Source organism: Oratosquilla oratoria, chromosome 23 (assembly GCF_046742065.1).
Source record: "Oratosquilla oratoria isolate Oo_2021 chromosome 23, ASM4674206v1, whole genome shotgun sequence".
In the NCBI taxonomy this organism is placed as follows: Eukaryota; Metazoa; Arthropoda; class Malacostraca; order Stomatopoda; family Squillidae; genus Oratosquilla; species Oratosquilla oratoria.
This window is the reverse complement of record NC_134799.1, coordinates 19148519-19168468: the sequence shown is the minus strand read 5'-3', so window position 1 is coordinate 19168468 and position 19950 is coordinate 19148519. Positions and strand designations below refer to the sequence as shown.

The window sequence follows — 19950 nt, the reverse complement described above, 5'->3', positions numbered from 1 at the left end:
TTTCCAAATTCCATTATACTACATTTCTTGATATTGAATTTCACTTCCCACTTTTGAGTCCATTTCCAGATCTTGTCCAAGTCTTGTTGTAATGAGTTGCAATCCTCCTCATTTTTTACTTTCTTTAGTATTTTTGCGCCGTCTGCAAAGAAATTCATATAACACACTACTCCTTCATCCATGTCATTTATGTATATGGCAAACATGATCGGGGCCAGTACTTATCCCTGCGGGACACCACTTTTCATTTCTTCCCAATTTGAGAATTTTTCTAATTACTACTCTCATTTTCCGTCCAGTCAGGAAGTTTCATCCATTCCAATAATTTTCCTCTGATGCCACCTATTGATTCTATCTTAGTTTGTTGTGTGGTACCTTATCAAATGCCTTTTGTAGGTCCAGAAAGGCACAGTCTGCCCAACCATCTCTCTCTTAATGCATGCCTTGTGTCTTCCAACATTTTGGAATGGTCACTCTCTTTCCAATAATATGTTTTGGGGGCACGTATATCATTACAAATTTACTCTATTTTTCATGTTGCTATTTTCAACTTTTATCATAATTAATTCCACATTATTATTTCCTTCTCTTACCTTTGTCACATTTAAGCCTTTCTTAATCAAAAACATAACTCCACCCGGTTTCTCCACTCTATTTTTTATCCAGTGATTATATAAACCTTGTCCAACAGTATTTGGTGTTAGTGGACCTTTTAATTTCATCTCCACAATTTACATTATATCTAGTTTCTCTCTTTTTTTTTTCTTTTTTTTTTTTCCCATTTTCTCAGCCTCAATTCCAGTACTCTCAAAAACACTCCTTACTTCTTTTCGGTATCTGTTCTTCTCTCGCTTTTTTCATTAGCTTAATTTTTTTAGTGTTTTTTTCCTCTTTCCTCATTGCTCATTTCTTTTTTTATCCATATATTTTTGTAATTTTCACTTTTTGCCAACTTTGCTATTTTTGTTAGTGCTTCTTCCACTATCATAGACCTTACTTTAATTTTTAGTGGTGTATTTTTTCTTTAGAGTATAGTCTAGTTCTATGCACCTCCTCTATTTCTTTTTACATCTCTTGCCCCTTGTCTTTTTTCTCTTTCAGAATTTCTTTTGCTATTTCTTTTTCCTCTTTTTCTCCTAAGTATCTAGCTACATTGTGTTTTTCTTTAATACCATAAAGTACTATATACTTTTCTATCAGCTCTGTCTCTGACACAATATTCTTTCTCTTTAATTACTTTTATGACTGTTTCTTTTGCATTTTCTTCCATTAGTACAATTTCTTTGAAAGTTATTTCTTGGTTTTCTTGATCCACTTTAAATTAATTTTTATTTCATGAAGATCTGTCTCTTTTATGGTTTCTCCAACTTTCTCGTTCATCGCTTGTATTTCTTTTACTTCTTTTTTCAAAGCCTCGTTTTTGTTAGTATCTTCATTTTTTATTCTTTCATTCTCATTTTTGACTATGTTTAATTCATTTTTAGATCATTAAGCTCCCTGTTTGTTTCAGCATTTTGTCTTTTCAACTTGTTCATTTCTCTATACATTGCCCTGTATTCTGCTTTCAGATCTATAATTTAATTTATTAGTCCTGTGATTTCTTGATTTCTTAGGATATTTTTATACCTTGTTTCCCTTTCCAAATTTATACCTCTACCTAGTATTCCACCTTATCTTGCAAACCCTGAAAATGCAATATTACTTTTGTACCTTTGATTCCTTTGTGACTTTTCCATGTTGCAATTTATTTTTGTTTTTGTTTTGTTTTTTTGGGGGGATGACACCCAACGGCAATTCAACCCTGCTTACAGCGAGTCTTCTCTTTCTTGGTTCACCATATTTTTGTCTATCTTCCATCCTCTATTTTAAATTGTTACCACTAAGTGAATTTACGAGAATATATCATTTCGGTCACTCGATAAACAAAGCTCCCCTGTACCAATACCGTACCAAACTAGATGTCTCCACCAACGTATTGAAAAAGTGCTGCTCTCCAGACCTCGTTCTTGATGTCCGTTCCAGACTGGGGTTTGTGTGTGGGTTTTTTAAGTGCATATGGGCCTGGTAGTGAGAAGAATGTAGAGGAAAAGGAGGCTTTTTGGATAGATTTAAATGAGTACATAGAGGGATTAGGGAGAAATGTCAATGTAGTGGTATTGGAAGACCTTAATGCTGTGGTAGAAAATGAAACAATAGATGGAGTGGTTGGTAAATGTGGAGTTCCTGGAATAAATTGTAGTGGAGAGTTGATGGAGATGTATCTAGAGAGTTGATGATAGCAAATACAGTGTTTAGGAAGAAAGTCAAGCATAAGGACGTGTGGAAGAGGGTGGTGGATGGAAGGGTGGTAGAGCGTTAATGGACTATATAGTGGTAACCAGGAGTATAGTAGGGAGAGTTAAGGATGCACATGTTCTAAGGGGAGAGGGTGGGGGAATATCAGATAATTTTTTGGTCTAAATCTTAGGGTTCTGGTTGGAAATCTCATCCTAGATCTGCCTTGACCTCTCATAGGGTAATTTTATAGAGAGCAGGATATGTAGTCCCATCACTTGGTCCCACACTATTGCCTTTTATGACTCACATGGGAAACACGGAAGAATTATTTCCTCCCCCTACCACAGGGGACACATGAGGAAAGAAAAAGTATTCTCACAGAAGTGGTACAGGACAGTTTCAAGGGAATAGCATAATAGAGGGGTAGTCATAGTACAAAAGTAACATAATTCCTATAGGAGTAGAGATTTTACTCTAATATAGACAAAATTATATGTGGCTCTAGTTCGTAGGAGTGCCTCAAAACAGTCCCTAAAGCATTGGCTACATGCTACTGTGCAATTAATACTGCACAATAACATCAGTAAATATCCCCAGTATGGGTATACTCTAGTACCAGATGTAAATATATTCATGGAAGAAAGGAGTGCATAGTCTGATTATTATGTAATAGAAAGGAAATTGAGATTGGAGGTGGCATGGAGGGGGAGGAAATGAGAGGGAGGCAGAGCAATGCTGAATTTGAACAAATTAATTAAAGTGACCCTGCTATGGATGTACTGTGCCTTGCTGCATCTTTTCTGACCCAGGCAATGGGGAGGAGACAGATGACCCTTCATCCACAAGGAGCTAAGATGAGAAGGAAATAAGGGTGGTAGATAGGAGTCATATAGATGGGAGTGGGTGTGTGCCTTTGATTTGTCTACCTCTCTTATAAAGGGTGAAGAAGCCTTTGATATATAGATGTAAATAACAAATGTTTGAGGAAACATCATTACCAATAACATTAACCTTGCTTTTGTAAATACTTTCTTTAAAGGGCACAAGTGTCTCAAAATCATGCTGATTTTTAGAATCTCCAAGTTAGACTGCAATTGCAGTCTTGTCTAAAACCTGACCTTCTCAATATCAGATGAGCATACTAACTGATTCTTGAGTTTTATTGATTTTTTTTTTTTTTTCTCTCTCTCCAAAACCTCAGATGATTAAAGGCAGAGAAGATGATTTAATTAAGTCTCAGGATATCTGTAGCCTATCTTCATGGGCGTTGGAGTCTCTATTGAAGAGGAAGGATTTTGAAGTCTCTTCTGAGATTCGACTCTTCCAAGCTGTTATTAAGTGGTATGTTTTCCATATTTCAAGAATTGTGCTTAAACTAATGTATTTTTTAGTTTCAGACTTTATTATGAAGGGAGATAATAATCACACAGAAGACTTAAGTTATCAAAAAGTCGATGGCTTAAGTCTATGGAGATTAAAGACTAGATTTAATATCAGAAAACTATCAGTAGAAGAAAGATCATGACTGAGGGGACTAACTGTTAGTTATCAAGTGCAGGCAGAAGCAGTGAAATTTAATCAATCCATTACCTTGGTTCCTCTCTTGCAAGAGAGGAGAGATCTGAGGCAACAGATTGATCTCTTCCAGGAGACTTGTAGGTCAAATTAAACCAGTGTAGTGTAGGACAGTGTGATATAAGGTGATCTGTGTCTGTTGTATAGTGGTTGCATTGGGCAATTGGTGTTTGTTGCCAGGCTGATTCTGTGATAGCACTGTTCTAATACAGGGTGTTGTCCTAAAAATAGGCATGCCAGTGTAATTCTTGCTTGTATTTGGAGTGATTTCTCTCCAAGGTTGATTTCATTGGGAGTTTGATAAAGTAGAGAATTTTGCAGTCATGAAGGAATATTATGGCCTGAAGTTATATGTTTTTGTGTGGACATAATATGGGGTGCTGAGTGGATGTTATTGTAGATGCTTGAGTAGAATACTACTAGAGTTTTTTTCTGTTGTGTTCAACCTCTTCAATAGGAGTCAAATTCTTGTGGGCAGCATCAGCTGCCTCATGTATGATAATGCATCACAATACTTGCATTATAAAATATAAAGTTACAGCTGTATTACTCATTCTCTTTCACTCTGAATGTTAATAACCACAGAAAATATGATCAAGCCAGTTCACAGAATATGGGGGTCACTCAGCTACAACTACAAAATAAATATAATCAAGACCCCGGCGCTGACATCCTTGTATACCCACTTGTGCCTCATGATGCCTACATAGCCATCATCGTACTGAAGGGGTTAATGGGCTGTGTTTGTGTGATGTAATATGAGAGTTGAATGGATTCAAGGGCTTTTAACTGTGGCAGCAAATGAAAATGAAAAGAAGGCATCAAATGTTGAACATCTAGAGGACAAATGAGAGTTAAGATGAAGGAAAAGAAACAAAGAATGATTGGGAACTCGTATTCTATTCTTTTGGAAGGATTTTGATTTATGAGTGAAATGTTATTTTGGTGTTGTTTTTTATTTTGTACTTGTTTTCTTAATTGTTGCATACATGGCCAAACATAAAGAAGCCATAGGGGCAGTTGCCCCATGTGCAAAATTTTAGGGATGTAAATATCAAAAGGAAAAAAAATAATATAGAAGAATGAATCAAAACATAACAGAGATTTGTAATGAGCCAAAAAAGAATGAGTGTAACTTAGTAATACTGTCAGTTGAAGGTGATTTCAACTTGGATGAATATAGAAACAGCAAACCACAGGAAACAAAATGCTAAAAGAATTTCCCAATATATCAGTCTATATACAGAGGGGTCACCCCCCCCTCCTATATGGGAGATAATCAAATCAAAAAGCATGCACCCACTTCTACCCATTCCACTCTCATCCACCACCATTGTTTCCCTTTCATCATAGCACCTTGTGGATGAAAGGTCATCCTAATGGATGGAAGTAACACAGTACTCATTGGTGACTTAAATTGCTAGAAATATGTTGGGAAGAGATGACAGTGAAAGGTGGAGAAGATCAGTGGGGAAATCTATTACTCGACATGACCATGAAATATACAATGACACAATTGGTAAAGAACACTAGGTTTAGAAATAATGAAGAACCATCAAGACTGGATCTAATATTTATGTCAGAACCTGAAATAGTAGACAAAATTGAATACAAGTCACCAAATGCGAAGAGTGGTCATATACTACTCAAGTTAGAATTAGAAGAGGAAATATATATAAAGAGAAATGAGGAACACATAAAGGGTAGACTGATGCATAGCAAAACAGACTTTGAGAAACTTAAGAATTTTTTTCTTGAAGCAAATGAGGAAAAATTCTACAAAGATGAAACACAAGTGGAAGAAAAATGGATAATTCTGATGAAGATTTATAAAGAAGGAGAGTGGAAAAATATGTACCAAAGCAAAAATGAGAGAGTGTACATAAAATGCTGGTTTAATCGAAGATGCAGTGAAGCAAAAGATAGAAAAGACAGAGCTTAGAAGAGATGGAGAGGAGAGAGGAAACCTAGAAAGTGGCAATTATATGTTAACCAAAGAAACGAATATGTAAAAATATGTAGGGAAGGAAAATGTAAATATGAGAAAGACATAATAGATAAATGTAAAGATCAGCCAAAACTATTCTATAGATATGTAAATGGGAAACTGAAAAACAAGCAGGAAATAATGAAACTACACCAAGGAATACTGAATACATAGAAGATACAGAAATGGTGGAAGTTATATGCAAACATTTTAAGTCAGTTTTCATTAGAGAAAAAGTAAAACCACAGGTTGAAGGGAGAAAATTGAATTCAAAGTATATGATGACAACCTAGAGACAAAATTCAAACACTGGGATCAAAACAAGAGTTGGATGAAAATGACAGATTTCAAATGTTCTAGTCATATTGCCAAATGCAGTACATTTAAATCAAATGCTAGAATCAGAATATAAGTAGGATAACATAATATGAAAAATTGAGATGCTAGAAAGGGATAGAAATTTAATTCAGTGTGTACAATGACAACCTTTAGACAAAATTCAAATACTGGGATCAAAATGTAGGATAAAGATAATGGATGAATTTCAAATGTTCTAGTTAAATGACCAAATGCAGTATACATTTAAATCAAATGCTAGAGTCAAAATATATGCAGGATGACAAAAATATATGAAATTCAAATGCTAAAGTAGGATAACAATTAAATTCAAAGTGTATGATGACAACCTATAGACAAAATTCAAACAGTGAGATCAAAACAAAAGTAGAAGGAAAATGACAAACAAACTTCAAACCCTGGAGTCAAGTTGCCAAATGCAGTATACATGTAAATCAAATGCCAAAATCAAAATATCATATGTAGGATGACATAAATATATGAAATTCAAATGCTGGAGTAGGATGAAAATTGAAATAAAAGTGTACAGTGACAATAATCTGAGGACAAAATTGAAATGATGGGGTCAAAATAATAGTAGGATAAAATTGTTCACCTCTGGAGTTCACCTGGCATTCTTCTCTTTCTTGATGTTCTAATCTTCCTGAATTCCCCCTCTATTCCAAAATCAGTCTCCTTGTAATCGTCAAACATTTGATTCATTGCCTCAGTTATTTGTTGCTGTTGTTTTCATTATGTTTATTTACTAGACTCAATAATGTTACTGTAATTCATTTTACATTGTACAGTCAAGCCTCTTTAAAACTGACTAATGAGGAGAAAGGGTGTCCATCTTAGCCGATTGTCTGATTTTGTTTCCAGATCATGAGTTCCCTGAAGGTTAAAAAATGTTGATAATATTGTTGAATTTCACTTTCTACTGACAAATCAATGTAGCTGATGAGATTAGCAAGTGATTCACATACAACAGAGAGCTTGGGTTTCTTGAGCAATGGTTTGTCATCTTCATCACTATCATCCCTGCTGTCACTGGTGAGAATATCTTCAATTATTTCTTTATCTGTCATCACCGGTATCCAGGGTCACCCTCTATGTCTTCTAACCAGGTCTTTATATCATCTTCAGACACATCTCCTTCAACCACCCTTTGAAGAATACAATGAAAATCCTTGGCCTCAGGTCTTTCAAAGTCATAATCCACCTCTGCATCATAGAGGAATGTTTTCCAAGCATTTAGACTTATTTCCATGCACCTACAACATTGAATATAGCTGATTTGAAGTTGTAGGTTCTTATGCTTGCAATTGTTCTTTTGCCTGTGTGTTGTAAGATCATCTTCCTCTTCTAGCACCACAAATACCTCATCTAAATATCTGTGTTGGTACTCTTGCAGGATACAAGTACCCCCTGATCCATGGGCTAGATCAAGGAGGTAATATTGGGTGGCAAAAATTTGCACGTATCTTCCCATCTTGACTACAAGTTGCTCATCATTTGGGTGAGCAGGTGTGTTGTCTAAAGTAAGTAATGCCTTCACCTCATAAACAGGCTGTTTGAGGACATCTTCCTGGTGTTTACACAGTGCAGGTATGAAATGGGTGAAGAACCAGTCACTGAAGATTGTCATGTTGAACCATGCTTTGTTGGAGCTGTAATATTACATTAGGAGATGGTTCATGTAGTCTTTCAAAACGTGCTGGTGAGCTGACCTGCAAACCACTGCAAGCTTCAAAAGGTGCAAGCCATCTCCATTCACACAGCACAACACCATGAAACACTCTTTGCTTATTTTATGGCCAGGTGAGGTGTTCTCATGTTTAAAAGCTTGGGCATTCCTGGGGAGTGACCACCAAAACTATCCAATCTTATCTCCATGGTACAGTTGGGAAATTAGCAGCCCTTCACTCTTAATTAAATCATTAAGCTGTTTCCGGTTTGGCTCCACTGCCTCCATCCACTTCCTGCTTCACCATGTGTAAGTTTATTGCACATTCTGTAGTGATTTCAAAATCGCCATAACCACCCATCATTAGCCTCGAAGTTCTCAATTCTCATATGCTTTGCTAATTTGGCAGAAAACTTTTAATTTCTACACCATGGACTTTGTTACCACATAATTGTTGTTGTATAAACCACTTTGTCACAGCTTCCTCGAGATTTGTATCCATTGCAACTTGCATACACTTCTTCCACCAGCAGACAATGTTTTAGGACCACCATGCAGATTATATTTAAAAGAAAAAGTAACGAGTTCAACCTTTGCCTTGCTTATGCCTGATACTGTTTGTGTTTTCACTCTGTATTCTTGACACATTTTCACCGCCGAAGCACTGGCCTTTAGCTTTTTGATAAGTTAAAGATCTGGTTCACAGATAAGGCCACCTTCCTCTGAGTAGTACCAGTACCCCTTGAAGACATGATGAAAAACACAAGTCTGAACTATACCTAGTCCCTGAAATATCTGTAAAAAATGCAGATTAACACAGCACAATGTTGCGGACTTGCAGAGGTAAACACACTTTTGAGTGGTGGTGGTATTGGCATGAGCACTGAAGGCTGATCCATATATTTACCTAGTTGTATTATACGGGAAGGGAGCTATGCTCGTGGTGCCCTTCTTTGTATCTCTCAGCATCAAGTTTTTTCTTAAAATCTTGAATAGTGTGCGCACACACTGTTTCTTTATCTGATTTGTTCCAAGTATCTATCACACTGTGGGAAGCTATTTTGTTTTTGTTTATCAGATCTCTTCTGTAATTATTTTTTTTCAGCTTCTTTGTGTGTCCTCTTGTTATTCCATTGTCCCATTTCAATAAATCATTCTTATCTAAGATTTCTATTCCTTTCATAATTCTATAGATAGTAGGTCTCTTTCCTTTCTTTGTTCTAGAGTTGGTAATTCTAATTTGGACAGTCTTTGTTCATGTCATTTTGAAAAGAGTTGGTGCCAGTTTTGTTGTTGCTCTTTGTATTCTTTCTAATTTTTTTTGTATTCTTTTTGGTACTGGGTGTCCATAGTATTGCTGCATACTCGAGTTTTGGTCTCATTAGTGGAGTTAAATTTTTTTTTATCATTTCTTCATCCAATTAGACAAATGCCACTTATATTAACTTTGCTTGTCCTGTGTTATGTCTTTGTTGATCATCACTCCAAGGTCTTTTTCCGAGTGTACTTTTTTGACCTCTTCACCAATTTTATAATCTCTCGATATTCTGTTTTTACTTTTTCCAAATTCCATTATACTACATTTCTTGATATTGAATTTCACTTCCCACTTTTGAGTCCATTTCCAGATCTTGTCCAAGTCAGATATATTCGTACAACTTCTTATCACATGTTTTAAGATTAATATCTCGGGTTATAATAAACAGAGAGTTATGAAATTTTCAGTATATTTAGAAAAGGCAATAAGAACAATGATTTCATTCAATGTAACCACCTTCAGCTGTTATGACGCTTTCAACGCGTTTACGAAACTTGGATACAGCGTTGATGATCTCAGACTTTAATAATGAACCCACAGCCTTCTTGATGTCTGTCTTCAGGGTTGTTATACTTCTGTGTGGCTTGTCACATGCCTTGGCCTCAATTCGCGCCCAAAAATAATAATCTAAAGGGTTTAGGTCTGGCGAATTTGAGGGCCACAACTCTTTGTTCCAGAACTGCACATTTGACCCTTCGAGAAGGTTGGTGGTCCTCTTCGCTGTGTGGGCTGGAGCCGAGTCTTGTTGGAAGACAAACTGGTTGCCACTAGCCTTATCTTTCATCCAGGATATTATTTTCTCTTCTAGAACTTTGCAATAGACAACGGCATTGACTTTCTCCTTGTTGTTGAAGAAGTGAGTGAAGACGTCCCCCTCAGTTGACACCACACTGTCTTGTGTTGAACCTCTGAGGATGAGGAGGCTATCCAGCGATCATTCCGCTTATTGAAAGTCGCATCAACCGTGAAAATCTTCTCGTCGGAAAAAAACTTGATGACTGAGCCATTCGACTTCATCCAGTTCAACAGCTTTTGGCACCTGGTCAAGCGGATTTCTTTCATTTTTCGTGTCAAAAGATGTCTTTTTCCTTGTGAGAATGAGGTTAATCCCAATTTCTTTAATGCTCTGTGAATTGTCATTGTGCTACCTCTCTTCTTTGCCAATGTCGATAATGGTAAGGCTGGATTTGCATTGACACTTCTCTTGAGACCAGCTAAAAAGCGAGGTGTTAGAATTCTGCCCCTTCTGGGCTTGTGAGCAGCTCGTTGGTCTTCGCTGGTGTCATCAAAACGTTTACAAACATCGTAAACAGTTGGTCTGGAGTATTTTAGCATCCTTATTATGGCGCTAGGAGTGTGACCCGCGCGACGAAGTTAGCATATGGCTGAACGTTTGGCTTGTTCCATTGCTTAATGTTTATTGCACCGGTGCTAGTATACAACTGGCTAAATTATTAGACAAATGGAAGTATCTGGAAACAATCAGAATTGCCATATGTTACTTTTTAAGTGCTTAAAACCTCTTCAAAGTTTGTACGGATTTATCTGTTAGACCCTGTATAACACTCTACTCCTTCATTCATGTATATGGCAAACATGGTTGGGGCCATATTGGGGCAGCTACTAGATGCTGCCCTCACTAACAAAGGAAAATGGTACTCAGACAAATAGTAGCTCTCTTAACCCTTAGCATGTGATGACGCCAACAGTGTCATAAAGCACGCATGGTTATACGAGGATGCTGGCATCAGCATCCTGATTATATTTATTTTATAGTTGTAGTTGAGGATAAGAAGTTGAGAGAGTAAAGGATAGAGTAGAACTAGGAGTGGAAGAGGAATGGGGATGGTTCAAGGAGGGAGTCATAAGGTGTGCAAAGATGGTGTGTGGAACAAGGAGGGCGGGAGGAAATAGAAAGAAGGGTAGTGAGTGGTGGACTGAAGAAGCAAAGAAGGGTGTAGAAGAGAAGAAGCAGGCATTCATAGATTGGCTACAAATTAGGACGAGGGAATCGTATGAGAGGTACAAATTAAAGAGAAAGGAAGTTAAGCATAAGATAAAGGAAGCAAAGAGGAGAGCAGATGTGAAATGGGGAAAGAGTATGACAGAAAATTTTGAAAGTAATAAAAAGATGTTTTGGAAGGAAGGTAAAAGAGGAAGAGGAGGCGAATCAAGTAGACAAGAAAAAGTAAAAGGTGCAGAAGGAGAGATGATAATGGAAGAGAAGGCAGTGAGAGGAAGGTGGGCAGAGTATTTTAGGGAGTTGCTAAATGTGAAGGAGGGTAGGGAGGGAAAGGTAGTTGCAGTGGGAAGCGCTAAGAAAATGATAGTGATGAGTGAGGAAAATGAAGGAGAAATAGGGAAGGATGAAGTGGCTGTTCAATCTATATATGGATGGGGTGGTGCGAGGGGTGAATGCAAGGGTAGTGGGTCAGGGGTTGGAGATGATTAAAGAAAATGGAGAAAAGTGGGAGGTGAGCCAGCTGTTGTTTGCTGATGACACTGCGCTTGTAGCAGGATCAGAGGAGAGATTGAGGAAGTTAGTGTCAGAGTTTGAGAAGGTGTGTGAAAGAAGGAAGTTGAAGATAAATGTGGGCAAAAGTAAGGTGATGAGATGTACAAGGGGAGAGAGTGACAGTAGGCTGGAAGTGAGCATTAAGAAAATTGAACGTTTTTTGTTTGGAGTGAAAGTGGCTGAGATTTTTTCCTAGTAACTGGCTTGTCTCAAAGAAGATACCACAGAGTTTTAAAGACATTTATGCTTATACTTTTTTTATTGTGATTTTTCATTTTCAAGGGGATAATTTTTTTTTTTTTTTTTTTTTTTTTTTTTTTTTTCAGAGGATAGACCTTTGACTGGATATTGATTATTTTTTTGTCTTTATAATGGGCTAAGATAGATGAAGAAATGGAGCCAGAATTATGATGTTCTGATCAATCTGTTATGAGAAAAACAAATCCAAAGTAATTTGATGAAAAAAAGCAAAAAAAACAACAACAAAATGTATATATGAAAAAATCCTACTAGTCCTTGACAGAAGGACATAAATCTGCCTCCAAATGTTTTCCCAATTATGCTGAATCCGAAAAGGATTTGCAGTTGAAAATCAGTGAAGGCATTTTGGATATGAATCAAGTAATATGTGCAAAAATGATTTTTTTTTTCAGGAATGAGCATCAGTTTTTTGTTCATGGCGACTGGTCCCCTTTCATTATTTAGGATGTTATGGTGTTGAAAGGGTATCATAGGCACCACCCTACTCTTTGTTGCCAGATTTTGATTAATTACAGATTTATATGATGAATCCAGTTAGTATCCATGAACAAAAAACTATGACGCTCATTCCTGAAAAACTTGATTTTTGCACATTTAACCACTTCCATACGGTGACGCCTACGTAGGCATCATGAGGAACAAGTGGGTACGCGGTGATGCTGACGTCGGCGTCTTGATTATATTTATTGTAGGTGTACCTGCGTGACCCTCATTCTCTCTAAACTGGCTTCTTCATATTTTCTATGGTTATCAAAATTCATGGGTGAAAGAGAACGAGCGATTGAGCAGTGACTTTTATTTTTTATAATGCAATTATTATGACGCAACATTGCACGTCGGGCAGCTAATGCTGCCAGACGTGCGATGTGCCCTGGAGTGAAGAGGTTAACTTGATTCATATCCAAAACGCCTTCACTGATTTTCAACTGCAAATCCTTTTCGGATTCAGCATAATTGGGAGAACATTTGGAGGCAGATTTATGTCCTGTCAAGGACTAGTAGGATTTTTTTTTTTTTTTTTTTTTTTTTTTTTTTTTTTTTTTTTTTTTTTTTTTTTTTTTTTTTTTTTTTTTTTTTTTTTTTTTTTTGAGGGGGGGGGGAGCTTTTTTCATCACCTTTGGATTTTTTTTTACAAAAGAGGGGAATGTCTGTAGAGGAAGGACAGGAGAGGACAGAAGATAGGAGTGAATGGAGAAGGGTTGTGTATAGATGAGGCTGTGATGCATGAGGGGGAGTGGGTGGGGGATGAGGGGTGAGGAAGTATGTATGAGAAAAAATTTGACGCAGCCTGAAGGGATTTCTCCCCGTCCTCTCCTTTTCCTGCATGAGGGTGGAGGGGAGTGGAATATATGGGAAATGAAATGGGTGGGAGTTATTTCTATGCCTTTTTCTTTTTGGCTACCCCCGTGTAAGGGGGAAAAAGCCTTTGGTATATGTATGTATGTAGTTGAGTGACCCCCATGTTCTGTGAACAGGATAATTTTTTCTGTGGTTATCAGTATTCGGGGTGAAAGAGAACAAGTACTACAGCTATAACTTCATATTTTATAATGCACATATTGTGATGCATCAACTAATTATTGTACATCAGGCAGCACCCCCTTAAGTCAGACAATGTCTGTCTTATCAGATATCAGGATTAACAGGGTCCGTCTTACCAAAAGTCAACTGTATTTTTATTTCCTTAACCACTTAGGTACGATGACCCCTACATAGGCGTCATGAGGCACAAATGGGTACACAAGGATGCCAGTGTCAGCATCTTGATTATATATTTTTTGTAGTTGTACATGAGTTACCCCTGGATTCTGTGAACTGGTTGGATCATGTTTTCTTTGTTTATTATTACTCAGAGTAAAAGAGAATGAGTAATACAGGACAGAAGATAGGGGTGAATGGAGAAGGGTTGTGTATAGATGAGGCTGTGATGCATGAGGGGGAGTGGGTGGGGGATGGGGGTGAGGAAGCATTTATGAGAAAAAAATTGACGCAGCCCGAAGGGATTTCTCCCCGTCTTCTCCTTTCCTGCATGAGGGGACGGAGAGGGGGGGGGGGTCGCCGAATTTATGAAGTGGCCTTGCTGTAGATGTGCTGTCTTGCGACACTGCTTCTGACTCAGGGCAGTGGACAGGATGCAGGGATGACCTGTCATCCAGGAGGTGCCAAGATAGGAGGGTGGAGGGGAGTGGAATATATGGGAAATGAAATGGGTGGGAGTGATTTCTATGCCTTTTTCTTTTTGGCTACCTCCCATGTAAGGGGGAAAAAGCCTTTGGTATATGTATGTATGACTATATTTTATTATGCAAGTAGTGTGATGAATCATACATATGGCAGCCGATGCTGCATGCGAGAATTTGACTTGAACTGTAGTGGTTATAGATCAGTTGGTTTTCTGCTACCAGTATAGTACTTTGGATTCTAGCTTGAATTTCAGCCTGTCAAAAGTACCATATTTTTCGGACCATAAGGCACTTCGTACCATAAGGCGCACCCATAATTTGCTATTCCCCGTCCTTACATAAGGCGCAGCTGGTCTCGTCATCGGATAATCATGCTTATGTGAGTGCATTCAGAACTGATCATTTTCGTTGTCGAATGAGAAAAATCGTTTGGGATTTAGCAAAATTACAAAAATAAATGATATATTTTTTTATTTTGGTCAGTGAAATCAGACCACCTCCATGGATGGTCTGCCCTACCAATACCCCTAAAAAACAACATAAACACGTTACAGGAATTGTAGGGAATAAAACCAGCATTAGCAGTTTTATTCCCAGAATTCTCTATTCACTTAAAAACACAAGATTACAAATGAAGGTAAATTTTTAGTTTCGACCATGGGCGCAATATAGCAATAGAAAATTAATTATTAATTTTATAAATTGTAATGTATCAACGTAATATGCAATTTTGTGAGCAGAAATAAAAAACAAAAAAAGTTACTAAAACAGATTTCGTAAGTAACGAAGTCTTGTCGGACGAACGGTACGCCATGTTTGTTATGATAGATGCCGACGTCTAACCTAATCTGTGTTTAATAAATCGTTACCTGCAAATTAAATGTCATCCGGCTCGTCCTCGTTGTCGTCATCGTGAGAGACGTTGGCGGGCTTTTCAACCACTCTCTCAGCTTGCGGGGTATACAGTTCCTATGCTACCGACTTCGTTCATTAGCATATTTGCTTGTAGCAAGTTTTTTTTTTTTTTTTTCCATTTCCTCCAACAAAATTGCATATTACGTTGATACATTTTAATTTACAAAATTAATAATTAATTTTCTATAGCTATATTGCACCCATGGTCGAAACTTAAAAAATACCCAAATGACTACAGTTGGAGTGGAGTGAGACTAGACCAATGTAAAATGGCTGTCTTTGTTGTAGACACTATCATGTCATAGCCATGATAGCGTTAATGAATGCGGTGGCATGGACTCGAAAACTGTCGAAGTTTTCGCAATTTTCTTGTCAAGATACATGCATCTTGGTTATAACTTGGTTGTAACTTTTGCTAGGCCTATGCACTGTCGCCGTCGGCAGGCTAGCTACGAAACGTGTGAAAATAGTACATCATTGTCCGAGGCATTTTTTTGCAATGAAGCCACACAAGGCGCACCACCCAATTTTGGCCGATTTTAAAGATTTTGCCCGGACCTTATGGTCCGAAAAATACGGTAGTATTCATATGATAGTTGACCTCAAAATTTTTACCTTATAATTGTCTAAAAAATTTGACTTTTTTTATGAGTATAATGTATTCAAGTTTCAGTTGGTAAGTGGAAACACAGACCCAAGAAATGAATCATGCGCATGAAGTAGATACAATTTCTGGAAGAAGAAAAAAAAGGGAAACTTTTAGCAGATTAGAAGGAATTCATGAACAAATGAGAAATAGGAAATCTTTCTTAATTTATACAATAGGGATGTAAAATGATATGTGTAATGGTTTAATGGAATTCTTGTTTGGTACTGAATGAATAAATAGAGATGGCTTCCTTCCTTGTAAAAATTTCCCCAATACCATATTTTTTCTTTATTGTGTTCATGACCCCATGTGAAATAGAATAAGTTCTGTTTCTTCTCATTTCCTTTTTTGATCTTCATTTCTGCTCTTTTTTTCACAGCTTCCCATTTCTAAGCTGAACATTACAACCAGTATTAAATTTGGTCTAATTTTCTCATTCACAGGGGTAAAGCTAAAGTTCAAACCGACTCCTACTACTCTAGTGTGATGCTTCGAGGACTAATAAACCGATTTTTGTGGTCCATAAGGTTCTTGACTCTGACCTTAAATGAGTTCATGGACCATGTTGAAACTGAGGGGATCTTTACCCCATATGAATGCATGGGAATTATCAAGGCAATTCGAGGAGCACGGGTACCACGAAAAATTCCCTGTAGTTACATCAGAGAGACCAGAAATGGCACTCATAATCTCCTCTACATTCCATTGAAGTCTCATCAGGAAGCAGACCAGGGAGTTGTAGATCCTGACAGTGAAGGAGAAGAAATTGCCTCCTTTGTTTCTGACCATGATATATTAATCTGCAAAATTGTGTCAGGTTATCGAGGGTCACTGATTATCAGGAGGGATGATGAAATTGTAAGTGTGGTATACTCTAGTATAGGATCTCATCAGTACCGGGAAAGCCATATCAAAGCGGGAGATAGATATCGTTTGCTTTTGGTAACAACTGGTATTCTTCTCTTTCCAAAAGTAGAGGAAAATGTGAAAGAGTGTTATGGTATCACCTTCAAAGGCTATTGTAGACTTTTCAGTGGAGTAGATATTTACTTTAAGAAGTACATAGTGCCTTAGAGGGAGTAGGAAGACTGAGTATGTGTTGTATTTGGCATTGAAGTTATAGTTATAGGTACCTAATGTATTTAAGTGGAATTTTGACTGTGGGTTGGAAAGTACCAAATGCTATATGCAAGTGCGAGCAATATGAAGTAATGTTAGTTGATGTATATTTTTTATTAAATTTTGGGATACTGTAACCTTGTACACAACAGACCCCGATGTCCAGATCCTCTGTTTCAAAGATTTTTATTTTCCTTTTAATATTCTGAGTGGAATGTCTGACAAAGGGTGGAGTGATTATGGAAGAGTAACTGGTGAATTTGTTTAATGTGTATCTAAAGAAAAGAAGTGTATCAGTGAATTGGAGAAATGCAGGTATAATTCTACTATACAAAGTGAAGGTAGACAAGTATGAATGTAGTACTTTTAGAGGGATCAGTCTGTTGATTATGGTTGGTAAGGTGTAAGAACATATGTTAATTGTGATGGGAATGAAAGGATTATTAGTGTGGGTTTAAGAGAGGAGTGGAGTGTGTAGATCAAATATTTGTGATGAGACAAGTGCAAACATTTTGGGCAAAGGGTAAGGTTGTTTTTAGGCTTTCATGGACATTGAGAAGCATGTGACAGGATTAATAGGGGACATTGTGGAGTGCATTATGAATACATTATATAGGGAGATATTTGTTGCTGAAGCTGCTGACAGGGGAGCAAAAGCAACTTCATGTTGAAGTCTCACAGGACATGCTGGACTCCACAAACAGTAACCCCGACTTCATGAATACCATAATCACTGGTGACAAGTCCTGGGTATGGGTACAACCTGGAAACCAGATCCCAGTCGTCACAGTGGAAGCATTCTACGTCACCAAAACTAAAGAAGGCCCGCAAAGTGCGCAGCAACATCAAAGTGACGCTGACTGTTTTCTTTGACTCCCACGGTGTGGTACACCATAAGTATGTGCCACAGGGTCAGACAATCACGAAAGACTACTACAGGGATGACCTCTGTCGCCTACGTGAAGCTGTGCGGCACAAAACACTGGAGTTGTGTCAATAGGAAATTGGCGCCTCCATCACAACAATGCTCTAGCACATTCCTTGAACTTGATTCAAACTTTTTTTTTTAAAGAAAAACCAGACTCCTGTGGTTCAACAGGCTCCTTACTCTCCTGATATGGCCCCCTGCGACTTCTGGCTTTTCCCCAAAATCAAGAGGCCATTGAAAGGACCCACAGTTGGAGTAAAAGAAAACTTGGGAGAATGTTTGACTTCTATATTTTGGGTACCAGCTGTAGCCCTCTTCAGAAAAGTACAAAATAGTAGAAGTAGTAGGACATATACACTCCTTTGATGTTGTCACGGGCCACCTCTAACCCTAAAACAATTGGTTAGTAAATAAAGGATCTAGGAGGACAATAACAGATCTTGCCTCATCCCTTAAAGGTGGGTGACAAAGAGTGATTATCAATCTCACTCACCACACATGCAATCCCCTTTCTTATTCAAGATTACTCATAACCTATTCCACTTTTCATCAGTATATAGATAAGTTCATTTTCTATTTATGTATATATTATCCTTGCTGCATACTACATTATTTCCATCAGTTAGAAAGTTATCCATTCAATTTCCAATTTATATCTTACTCCAAATTGTCATTGTAAATGGGAATAGATAAAGATGATGGATAATTATATCTATATTGAATAAACCTAACAATACCAAAACTAAATGTATGCATTTACTACTACATATCAAACTCATGCATGTCCTTATACATATGAGGTAAGTATTCAATGTCTCCACTTCTACTCAGTTGAGTTGCTCTGTCTCCACATCGACTTAGTCATTGCATTACATTCAATATAAGCTAAAAGCACCATTAGGTAATCCACATTGCACATACAGATTCTACAAGACAAATTCACATTACATAATACTCGTATAGCCTCTATAACATGGCTCTGCCTCCTTGAAATACCTCAATTATCTAGATCCCTACTGATCTCTCCAATGGATTTCAATCTCTACAAATCATGAATCTACATACCTCCAATATCCTTTGCTCTTCCCCTCCTGCTTGTTTCATTATATCCCCTTATTTTACCTCTCCTATTTCACATTTACCCTATTCTGATCCCCCTCAAGGACGCATACATCCATTTCACACCACACGCAGGAGAGAAAGAGAACCGTGCCTCTTTCAAATTCGCTGCCACAACAGTTCCAATAATATTCCGGATCCACCTGCATACATCGTCAACATTGTAAAATACAAGTCATACATTGGTCATACACCAAAAGGAATTACAATAAGTACTTCTATGAATTCTTACATCACTAGAGCACCGTAATCTCACAAGCATAAACATATCTTCAGATACATTAAATTTTGAAACACTTTGATTCGGAACTCGATTCTGCACCTACGTAAACAGAACTTGTGATGTCAGCACACAGAAAATAGAGAACGTAATAAACACCAGGGGTGACTATGGTAACAATGTAAAGATCAACCCTTCAAACATTTTCAAACTTCAGCTCCCACCACTCAACACCCATCTCATAAGAGACATTTTAAAATTCCCTTACAGCAGTACCATCAATTCTTCTGCTAATTTGATTCCTAAGGATTATCTCACATTTGCTCACCACTCTCCAAACACAATTCATAAGCAAATTGTGAATGTTGATCAAAGGATTAGGGGGCTGATTCTCCAGGAGTATACAACTTACCCTCCCAAGATTGTGATCTGGTGTACCTTGGCCAAACTGGTAGACACTTGAACACTAGAAGATTGACCAACCATAAGAGATCCATCAAATATTCCCAAGAGTTGTATTCCACCATGTGAGTCATCAAAACCACCAGATTGATAAACCCAAACTAGTGTTCAAGTCCAGTTGTGGTTTCAGGAGGAAAATGGTTAACTCTGCCTTAATTGAAGAATGTCCCAATTTTAACATCTCCAAAAGACAATGGTCTCCATACATTATTTCATGGTTAGTGTTAAGTTACTTGATCAGTAAGTATCACCCTCCGGACCCCCCACACAACCCCATGCTTGACCTTGCAACTTTCCCATGAGCAAGGTCATCTGGCCCATCATGTAAGCTGTTCCAAGTTACATTCCCTTCCTTATGTCAAAGGAGTATATGTATATATATGTACAACCACTTCTGCT

The 19950-nt window shown here is 37.6% G+C and overlaps 1 protein-coding gene across 7 annotated transcripts in view; it reads left to right on the top strand.

Annotated features, from left to right (window-relative positions):
* Positions 1 to 17003, top strand: part of LOC143038003 (BTB/POZ domain-containing protein 3-like) — a 48987-nt gene extending 31984 nt beyond the window's left edge. For all 7 annotated transcript variants that reach the window (XM_076206817.1, XM_076206819.1, XM_076206813.1 and 4 more), the window contains 2 exons: positions 3479 to 3618; positions 16147 to 17003. In XM_076206817.1, the coding sequence (XP_076062932.1) occupies positions 3479 to 3618; positions 16147 to 16777 (771 nt within the window). In that variant the 3' untranslated portion in view covers positions 16778 to 17003. The remainder of the gene's footprint in view (positions 1 to 3478; positions 3619 to 16146) is intronic.
* Positions 17004 to 19950: the final 2947 nt, after the last annotated feature.